The 11,723-nt window shown below is 38.1% G+C and overlaps 1 protein-coding gene across 2 annotated transcripts in view; it reads right to left on the reverse strand.

Annotated features, from left to right (window-relative positions):
* Window positions 1-11,723, reverse strand: part of SCFD1 (sec1 family domain containing 1) — a 128,432-nt gene that overhangs the window by 71,055 nt on the left and 45,654 nt on the right. For both annotated transcript variants that reach the window (XM_006766015.2, XM_006766016.2), the window contains 2 exons: window positions 4,473-4,612; window positions 449-539 (listed from right to left, as the gene is read on the reverse strand). In XM_006766015.2, coding sequence (XP_006766078.1) covers window positions 449-539; window positions 4,473-4,612 — 231 coding nt within the window. The remainder of the gene's footprint in view (window positions 1-448; window positions 540-4,472; window positions 4,613-11,723) is intronic.

Genomic DNA, 11,723 nt, shown 5'->3' on the forward strand with positions numbered 1-11,723 from the left:
CTCCCCAAAGTGGGAGGGCCTCTGCTCAGCCACAAGCCAGGATGATGCCTGCCAGTACAGCGGTGGTGGTGGGAGCCTTTCCTGCCTCCTCAGCAGCCCTAAGGATGTCCGACTGCAGCTTAGGTCTGCTCCCCGCTGGCAAGTGGACAACCCCCGAGGCCCAATCCCCCTGGTGAGCAGGCCTCAGCCAGAAGGTGGTCATCCTCCGATGGGTTCCAGACTGAGAGAGGGCACAGGCTGGGCTGAGGGACCGCCCTCCCCCACCTGAGTGCACTAAGTTTTGTGCACCGGGCCTCTAGTCTTTTATATAAGTTGATGTATTTTTTTTCTTTTTTAATTAAAGCAATGAATGGTCTTGAATTTTTAGGAGAAGAAAAAGTTAACTTCTTTCTCCCTCCAGATGCCCTTCTGCTTCCCTATAATTCTAAAAAAGTAAACAAAATCTTACCATAATGCTTTTAAGTCGTTTAACTTCATCTTCCTGTGCTCTGTAAGATTCTAGTTCTTGTTGAACTGATTCTGCAACTTCTGGGAATGGACTGAAACAGCATTGGACAGAAGAGGTTAATATCCAAAATTTATTGAGAACTCAAGACAACTCCAAAAAAATCCAAACAATTCAACTAAAACGTAGGCAGAGGACCTGAATAGACACTTCTCCAAAAAGGACTTACAATTGGCCAACAGACATGAAAAGATGCTCAACGTCACTAATTATCGGAGAAAAGCAAGGATGTGTCACCTCATACCAGTTAAAAGGCTATCTCATGCACTCTTGGTGGGACTGCAAATTGGTGAAGCCACTATATAGTATGGAGATTCCTCAAAAAATTAAAGCTCTTTTTTTTTTTATAGAGAGAGGGGGGGAGACAGAAACATCAATGATGGGTCGGCTGCCTCCTGTATACCCCCTACTGGGGATTGAGCCCACACCCAGGCATGTGTACTGACAGGAATCAAACAGACAACCTCCGGCGACCTCTTGGTGCCATGGTACGATGCTCAACCAACTGAGCCACACCAGCTGGGCCCTCAAAAAATTAAAAATGGAATTGCCTTATGACCTAGCAATTCCACTTCTGGGTATATATCTGAAGAAATCCAAAAAACTAATTTGAAAGAATATATGCAACCCTGTGTTCACTACAGCATTATTTACAATAGCCAAGATATGTATTCAATCTGTAAGTAACCATCAATACATGAGTGGATTAAAAAAAACCCTGTGGTACATAAAATGGAATATTACTTGGCAATAAAATAGAATAAAATCTTACCATTTGTCACAGCATAGATGGACCTAGAGCAGGGGTCCTCAAACTTTTTAAACAGGGGCCAGTTCACTGACCCTCAGACCGTTGGAGGGCCGGACTATAGTCTTAAAAAAAAACTATGAACAAATTCCTATGCTCACTGCACATATCTTATTTTGAAGTAAAAAAAACAAAACGGGAACAAATACAATATTTGTATTTGCATGTGGCCCGCGGGCCGTAGTTTGAGGACCCCTGACCTAGAGGGTATTACGCTAAGTGAAATGTGCCAAACAGAGAAAGACAAAATACCACATGATTTCACTTATATGTGGAATCTAAAGAACAAAATAAATAAAAGAACAAACAAAATAAAAATAGACCTGAAAATACAGGGAATAGATAATGGATTCCAGAGGGGAGGAGAAATGGGGGCCGGGTGAAAAAAGGTGAAAGGATTAAGAAGTACTAATTGGTAGTCACAGGGATTAAGTAAAGCATAGGGAATATAGTCAACAATATTATAATAACTATCTATAGTGTCAGGTGGGTACTTGAAATATCAGGGGATCACTTTGTAAAGTATATTATTGTCTAATTGCTATGCTGTATATCTGAAACTAATATAAAATAATGTTGAATGCGAACTGTAATAAAAAGTTACATGCAGATTTAAAATCACTGTGGGGATGTGGGGGTTGTGAGAGGTTGGTGCTCCTTACTACCCTGCATTGTTCCAGGATAAACTGTATGTTACAAATACTATTTCTTTAAAATGCATATCGTAATATTTATACATCTAAATATAAATTAAAATTTTATTTCTATTCTCTTCATTAGACATATTACATTTGCTCTTCCCCCAAATGCTATTAGAAAGAAAAGTAAAATATCTAAGTGACTGAAAAACAAAGAGAAATCATGGTATATCAAACATCAATTAAATGCTACATCCCAAATTAACTTGTTAATGTCAAAGGGTTAACTACAAAGGAGGTATTTAAAAAGTATTACACGTCAGTAACTGTGGAAAAAATATTTTATCTGTAAGCTTAATATCCTAGAACACTACTGGTAAAAACAGAACGCAGGCCAGTTTTATTTAACACCTGGCATCTTCTTTCAGGTGACTTGGCAGTAATCTCCACAGGCTTCAATACAACTGATTCATAATCACTGAGCGGTTCTGGTAGCAAGTGGCACTTAGTACTAATCTTGAATAATTCTAGAGGAACATATGACCATGAAATGGTTCCTAACATGAGTATTTTTCATCCATGCTTAGGGGAGGCTAGAAGCCTTTTCTCTTTTAAAAAGAAAAGGTTATGTGTCATCAGTAATGAAAATAAAATCTCTGCTCCTTTTCTAGGCCTGGACAGTTGATAACACTTCATTAATGATCAGTATATTTCATCCAATGGAGATTGACAGAAATGACAGAAGTTCTGAAAGCATTTGAGGAACACAATCCAGTTTTATATGACAAAAGCAGCACAACCTCAACTCCAGCAGTCTATGTTGGCAAAAATAGCACTGAGCATGTAAAATGTGCTAGGTGAACTAGACGGCCCTTAAAATCTCTAGCAGCTTCAGGTCTCAGGCCAACAGACAATAACAGCTTACATTTACTGAGTGCTTACTATTTGCAAACACTTTGCTGATAGTTCGTCTCTGTTTTCTCATGTAATCCTGACCAGTCTTGGTAAGGTACACACTATTAACAGTTGAGACCAGGGACTTTGGATCTGCCAGAAATGGGTTTTATCCTTGGTCTCACCAATGAAGGCTGGATGACTCTGGGCAAGTTACTTTAATTATCTCAATCTTCATCACAACCTTCTGAAATAGAGCAATAGGTAGAATTATCATCCCTACATTTTACTGATGGGGAAACTGAAACTCATTGAGAGATTTAAGTCAGCTGTTTCACTTCATGCTGTCTCCCCGTGTCCTTTGTGCCCACCTTACTCTTTAGTACAATATTTAGAGAGAGTTATTAACAGCTATTCCTACTTGCAAACAAAAATTTAAAGGTCTTACTATTCATTTGATCTTCTGAATTGATCCTAAACATAAGGTCTAAAGAAAATATTTAAAATTTCCATATTTGAGTGAAGAGATTTTTTTTTCTTAAGCCTTTTCTCTATTAGGAAATATAAATTTTAACATTAACTTTAAAATATCCTACACCCTCTATAAATAATGTACATGTAACTTCTTGTACTTCACCATTCTGGAAGGAAATGTACACTATGAAATTCTAAAGAGAAGAGAATTATTTAAAATAAAGTAAATGTTAACAGTACTCAAATTTGCCATAGTCAGAAAGAGGAAGATAGTGGCTATCTCTGTACAGAGAAAGTAAAATTCTTTATTATAATGATTTTCCAGTGTTAAAAACTTAAAACATACCAAAAACCCCCCAACATTTTGAAACTTTATATCCTACTTCTCTTTCAACATAAATGAGGCCAAAAAGAACAGCCATATCAAGGATATAGATATATATAGATACAGTAACACAAAGTATTCAAAATAATATAATATTTCTTAACTGTTTCTCTCAGAGGAATAATTTTTGTTTAGAATGTTTCTCTAGCTATAATGACCACTTGCTAAGTTTTATAACACTTAGTGAGCCTACAATGTAGTCTAAACTTCCAAACAACAGAACAACATCTAAGATCTGTGCATCTGCCTACAAATAAATCACAAGACAAATTGTTTTGATTTTTTTACCTATTATTTCTAATGTACTTTAAATAAATCTGGTTTTCAGGCTCAGGCATTCTTTCCACAGATATATAAAATTGGGTTTGCATGAAGGCAAATGGGACAAAAAAAAGAAAATCAGACCTAAATGGTTTCCCTATCACAAAAACCCATTTTAATGAAAGGCAGAAATGGTCTTATTGAAGGTCAGTGGGGATACAAACAAAATTTAGAAAAACTATCTGTAAAATCTATAAGATCATATGGTATGAGCTTCTTGAATGGGGAATTGGCTACTACAAAATAACAAAAAACAACTAAGGAATCAGGAAGAAATCGGGCAATGAAGACACATATCTACGGACTACTATATATAGCTCCTATTCATTGTGTACATGAACTATGACCTTTTGGATTGTTTTTTAAATGATATAAATTAAGTCAGATGACATCTTCATTTCTTTTTAATGGGAAAATCTCTTATTTAATTATGTTTTTCTTACTTACCTTCCTTTATGTTTCTGCCAAAATTTGTCAACTGGAGTTAAATCATAAGACTTCTTGTTTCTTCTCTTTGGTCTAGCACCAGCTGGAGTATTTTCCAATCCTGAAGATTCTTCCAAATTAACTCTGTTTAAGTGAAAATCCTAAGAAAAAGTAATCCTGTATTAAATAATAATTTTCTGAATTTAAGAACCATACATTTCCTACAACAAGGAAAATAACAGATTCTTGATGCCTTTTCTAATATTTTCAAGGACAAAACACAGGATCTGAAATTTAGAAGACCTCTTTTCAATGTATTTTTACATACAAATGTACTCTTTTTCACAAATGTACTTTTGTGTATATATGAAGCAGTAGCTATATAGGATTAGAATTTCAAATATATGTAAAAACCATGTTAAGATTCTTGGGTATAATAGAAAAATATTTTTTTCATATGCCAGCATAGACATATTCTTTTAATTTTACTTTTAACAATGAGATTACATCATATTTTTGCCATACCTTTCTCATTTAATAATATATTTTAGAACTCTTTCTCTATTTGTATATGCACAGCGACCTCATTTTTATCATGTCAACATAGTAGTCCAATATTCAGCTCTACCTATTATTTGACCAGACCTCTTGAAGCTTAGTTGTTTCCAATACAATCTTAAATATGATTTTTAAACTCAGAGTCTAACATCAAGATTTGTTACTTGATGATGGATTGCACCTTTAAAAAATTCCAACAGAAGCTACAATAACTGTACTCCCATTCAAATAAGTTCTAAGAGCTAGTCAGAAAAGTTGTTAAAGTTTTCTGCCTAGAATTAATTTTACTCCTATGAGGCTTGGATATTTTTTTTTTTGCCCTTTCTAAAACAACAACAACAACAAAAAACATACAAAATAAATAAATAAATAAAAGTAAATTTTTTTTCTATTCTTGCATTTGACCTGTGGGTTCCTTCATGTAATAGCAGTATTTTATGGTTCAACTCTACTCTGAATAGCTAGCTAGAGATAAAACATTGCTATCAATAAATGAGTAAATAATGATGAGCAAGAAAGAAATTATATGGATAAATTATCTAGTATGATACAATCATCTTAGTTCTAAGGTATAAGTTTTAACTAATGATTTAACTTCCAGGTCTTAGCAAATTCAATGTACTGGATACAATTTAATCTCCTCTTGATCAAACAAAATCATCAGTACTGAGTCTAGAGCCTTAGACCATACCCTGTAACTTTCTCAAATAAATCTTTTACAATAGCTTATTTCCTTGCCATTTTCCTTATGACAAAACCCCCATCCAAAAAAAAAAAAAAAAAAGAAGCAAAGGGTGTCTAAATGTCACAGTGGCATAAATAACAAGAGTATTGTGTTATATTTCAACATATTAATATTATGTCTTTCTTACAGATTCCCCAAATTATCAAAGGATAAACATAATCAGTAACCTTATTTAATTAATCTTATTTTCCCATCCACATATCTTAGCCTCACTTTGTACAACAAATCACCCATATAGAAAGTATAATAAATAAACATTAACAGCTAACTCTGAGAACCCTTTTAAAAATTAATAAAACAAAATATCGAAGAGAAACATTTTTAAATAGTTCAGCTTTATTAACTACAATTTCTAGTGAAGTACTATTTCTATGGTGATGACAGAGCACATTCAAAATAAAAGAAACTTATTAGCAAAACTACTGCTCTACAAATAGGACAGCATATTTTTACTAAAGTTTTGGTGAAATACTTAGAGAAAACACAAATGATAAAGATATAAAAGATGTTAACAGTTTTGAGAAATAACATAATAGTGGCAAGAATTTTTCCATTATTTGCATAATGGCCAGGCAAATAAGGAAAACTAATTTCAGTTTTGTTTTTTTAAATATATATATTTTTTATTGACTTTTTACAGAGAGGAAGGGAGAGGGATAGAGAATTAGAAACATCGATGAGAGAGGAACATCAATCAGCTGCCTCTTGCACACTCCCCACTGGGTATGTGCCCGCAACCAAGGTACATGCCCTTTCCTGGAATCAAAGCTGGAACCCTTGAGTCCGCAAGCCAATGATCTATCCACGGAGCAAAACCGGACAGGGCTAAATTCAGTTTTGAAAATTAGGAAATTAGAACATTCTGTGCTGTACTCAACCATGTTAAAGAAACAACATTTATACAAATAAAAGACAACAAAATTAGCTTTAACATGGCAGAATCAAATCTGTTTCTACTGACATTCACACTTTTCTGACTTAGAAGACTGGATACTGTGCCCCAAATCACCAGATATGAATATGCAAATCTTCAGCAGTCTTATTTTCATTTCACAAATTAAAACAGACCTGGACAGACAGAGCTACTGTTAACAAAATGGCATTTGGATAATATGGGTGACATCTAACGATGCAGAGCTAAGATTTAATATTCACATGAGAAAAAAAGCAAAGTAAAATAAAAGTAACTTAAATGTTGGCAAGGAATAGAGCCAAATCTAATCAAGTCTCTAATACATCTATTATCAGTTTCCAGGGAATACTCTGGACAGAATAACATGTCAAATTGTACCCCAAAAGGATGCAATCAACCAAATGCAGAATGTATAAAACTCCTTAGAAAACCAAGCCAACTCCTTTACCCCAAAAATAGCAATAAAAAAGGAGTGGGAAGGGCGAAATTGTTGTAAAATGAGAAACTCAAAAAGATATATCAACCAATGCAATGGATATAACAACAATAGATATTGTTTGGAACCCTATTTGAACAAACTAACTGTAAAGATGTATCTCTGAAACAATTAAGAAACAATGAATATAAAAATAATATTAGAGATTACCAAAAAATAATTGTTAATTTTGTTGGGTAAGATAGTAAAATTATGGCACCTTTCTTTTTTAAAAGATACATGCTGAAGTATTTAAGCAAAAGATCATATAATGCCTGGATAAAATGGGTAAGATGCATACATAGTGTCTGGTAAGCTAAATGATGCACATGGAGGTTCATTACAGTATTCTCTGACTTCGTGATTTTATATGAAACTAGAGGCCCGGTGCACGAAAATTTGACACAGAAGGGGCGGGGCCCTCAGCCAAGCCTGTGCCCTCTCGCAATCTGGGACCCTTTGAGGGACATCCTGGAGCCTTCGCTCCTTACCGCCCACCGGCTCGCTGCTCCTTAGCACTGTCTCAAAATCTTATGTACTAAGCAACAAGGATATAAGGGGAAAAACCAGTAGTACCTAAAGCTAGGTTAGCAAATCCTGAGAGAGGAATATACTAATTAGTCATTAGGCCCTGAGGCGTAATAACCAAGGACGTCAGGACCAGATCATGGATTAGCAGGAGGGTGGGCCAGTGAGGTACAAGCGGGCTGTGGCGAGCTACAGGAGGGGGCAGGGCAGCAAGCTATGATGGGGGGAGGAGAGAAGAGGGCAGGGGGAGCTACAGGAGGGCGGGGCAGCAGGTAGAGAACTACAGGAGGGTGGCAGCAACCTACTGGTGTACAGATTCGTGCACAGGGCAACTAGTAGTAAGTAAAAATACTATTCTTTCTCTTAAATGAAGTTTTTAACCCAGATTTAGAAACAGCAATGAATATGGAAATACTAAACAATACCAAATGAACTCAAGTGTGTCTCCTTGGCTTTTACATAGCCCACACCTCTAGCAGAAACTTCCTATGATCAACTATAGTTTGTTCAGTTATAAACAATCTATGCTTATATTAAATTAGTAAAAGTTTGCATTATACTCTTGAGTTTTAGGCAAATGCCTGAAACTATGCCTACAGAGTGCTGTCCAAGAGGTTTTGTGTTAATAAAGATTAAAGGCTCAATGGAGCATCAACCTTCAAAGTACCAAATTTTTGAACTACACTTAGGCATCTATTATATTGGAATCACACATCTTTAAGACAATGAGTGCTTCTAAAATGCTTTTCTAATAACTTTTCAAAAGTACACACTAATTTAGAAACTACCTCCTTTTAATTTCTTGACAAGAAAAGAAACAAACTTTATTAAAGTCCCTATGTATATAAGCATAAATTCTGATTTAAAGTTTCAAATAATAAGAGTCAGGTAGCAAAGGGCCAAAGGCACAAAAAAAATACCTATCTGGAACTTTTACTCCATCTTGTGGAGGTAAAGAGTATAATTAAGAATTTTAAAAGCTTAGAAGAAACTTCAAAAGCAGCAGTTTTAACACTCAACCAAAAATGGTGTTGTTACAATTTATGATTCTCTCAGTTATAGATTTTTCACATCTAGAAACTGCAGTAAAATTAATGATCAAATCAGTATGTTGTACAGTTACTAAAAACCATCTCCTCAAAAGACTATTTTCAAAACACCTAAATATCCTATATAATAAAAGCCTAATATGCAAAGTGTCCCCTTGACCGGAGTTTGACTGGGAGTTCAACCGCTCGCTATGACATGTGCTGACCACCAGGGGGCGGTGCAGAACATGGCAGGCGTCAGCGACGCACTGCAACCTCTCACCGGCTACCTGGGGGCAAGGGTGACGGGGATGGAGGTGCAGTGAAAATACAGGGTGTCCGCCGAGCTCGCTCTCACTCCCCTTGCTACCTTCCCCCAGGACACCAGGGCTCACGTACTGGGTGCCTGCGAGGAGCCCACCTGCACTCGCATGGCGTCTTCCAGGTGAGTTGGGCTGCAGCCACCAGGACTACAGGGGCCAGTCGGGTTCCCTGTGGGTTGGCATAGGAGCCAATCTGTGAGATCAGCTTAGAGAGAGTACGCTGCTCACTGGCTTTCATAAGGTGCCACTGGGCGACCCAGAGGCCCATGCTGCGCCCAGCCCACTGCGTCCAGCCGTGCTCACCGCATCTCTGCGTGGGGACTTGGGCGCCATGACTCAGGCGGAGGGGGGCATGCAGCACCCCAAGGGTCTAGGTCAGGGGTGGGCAAACTTTTTGACTCGAGGGCCACAATGGGTTCTTAAACTGGACTCAGAAGAAGGAGCTGCGGCCGTGTTTCCCGACATTGCCGTGTTAACACTGCTGCTGGTGAAGGAGCAGAGGGGAGAGCAAGAGAACCCTCCGCTCTTTCAGCTCCGCAGGCCGGATAGAACAGCCAAATGGGCTGGATCCAGCCCGTGGGCCGTAGTTTGCCCACGGCTGGTCTAGGTGCTGCCCAGAGCTCAGCTGGGACCTGCCCCTCTACACCAGATGCTCATGCTTTGATCACCGGCCAGGCCTAGGGACCGCGCTGTGCACAAATTTTGTGCACCGGGCCTCTAGTTTTAATACTGATATACTGAGAAAATACTGCTTACATGATAATAAAAAAATTTGAGAACCTACTCCCAAAAGTTAGAGATGTGCATTGCTAATAACAAACAATAAAAACAACAATAACCCAAGTGTCCACAGGAATCCACTATTCTACCCAACATGCAAGCATGGATCACGTCTGCTTTGCTCACCCTGTATCTCAGTGACTCCCACAGTGTCTGGTACAGAGCAGGCACTTGTTGCACTGAATTCTTTGGAGACACAAGGTTGCCAACTTTTTATTCTGTGAAGCCAAGTGAAGAAACTTAGAACAAAACCAAACCAAAACCCTACCATCTACTTTTACCGTCCTGTATTTTTAAAAGAATATTTTAATTTAAAAGAGTAGAAAATAAAAAATTAGTAAGTTTCACAAGGATACAATAATAAAAGGTAAAGCACTAAAAAAATTAATATAAAGGTCAGTCATAAAAGTTCAATTAATAGTCCTTCTCCTTATTATTCTCATTTCACTCGGGAAGAGAGAAAACCTTAAGGATCAGCATCAGCCTTGTCTGGTTTTGGGGAATCTCTGCTCTAAGTTACATGTCCCAATGGGGACTCAGAGCATATTCCTTTTATTGCAATTACTTGTACCTAAGTCTTATCTCCTGAATTCCAAGAATCATGTGCATTAATTTCCTCCAAGAACTCTGCAAAGTCAGTACTTAGAAAGGATATCAGCATCTCAAAGGTCTATACAGCCTCCACACACCACTGGCAGGAGAGAAGAGGTGACCCCTGAACTATATGTTCTAAGACAGCGGTCGCCAACCTTTCGGACCTCACGGACCACCAGCTGGCGACTGCTGTTCTAAAATATTGCCGCCCCTCAGTCCTACCCAAGAGTCTGGACCCCACTAATCAAATATAATTTGAGACTATCAAAAGAATCTCATCATGCCCAACAATCCCTGTATGCTTTTTGTACTCCCCCACTTCAGGTCCCGTATCTTATTTTTACCTGACTCCCAAATCACTTCTGTCACACCCCTCAGTCATCTGAAAATCTCCTATTCTGAACATCAACTCTAAACTTCCATGATACTTTTTTGCTCTAATTGAACTCTAAGTGGCTATCCCCTGTAGCTTTCTTAGAAATTAACCATTTGTGTGTTGTTTTTTACTCATCACACATTTCATATCAGTAGACCCGAGATTGGCACAGGTGTCTTCCTTGCTACTCCCAGACTCTTTATTTGTCCTCTTCCCTAAAACACCAGTTTTGAAACTCCATCACTGGCCTATAACAGCAGTTCTCAATCAGAGGTCATTTGCCCCCCTTCACCCCCTGGGTATATTTGGTAAATGTGTAAAGACATTTTGGTTGTCACAACTGAGGAAGTGCTACTAGCATCTAGAGCAGTGGTTCTCAACCTTCCTAATGCCACAACCCTTTAATACAGTTCCTCAGGTTGTGGTGACCCCCAACCATAAAATTATTTTCGTTGCTACCTCATAACTATAATTTTGCTACTGTTATGAATCGTAATGTAAATATCTGATATGCAGGATGTGTTTTCATTGTTACAAATTGAACATAATTAAAGCATAGTGATCAATCACAAAAACAATATGTAATTATATATGTGTTTTCTGATGGTCTTAGGTGACTCCTGTGAAAGGGTTGCGACCCATAGGTTGAGAACTGCTGCAATAGAGGACGATACCACAGCTCACAGTGTACCCTATACCACATCTCCCTAGAATGCACTCTAACCTCACTCAGCCCTGACCCTGTCCCATCTGCCTGTGGTCCCTGCTCTGGCACAGCACCCACGCTGCTGCTTCCCCCACCCTTCCACTCTGGGGTCAGATCCCAGCAGGCTCCCCTGCAGGCCTTTAGATCCTCAGGAACCTGACACAACACCCAAGAGACAAGGGGCCACACCAACACCCCAGACCCATGTGTGGAGTCCACCTAGCTGAGAAAAGGCTCCAAGAGAGA

The sequence above is a fragment of the Myotis davidii genome, unplaced genomic scaffold (genome assembly GCF_000327345.1).
Source record: "Myotis davidii unplaced genomic scaffold, ASM32734v1 scaffold21, whole genome shotgun sequence".
Taxonomy (NCBI): Eukaryota; Metazoa; Chordata; class Mammalia; order Chiroptera; family Vespertilionidae; genus Myotis; species Myotis davidii.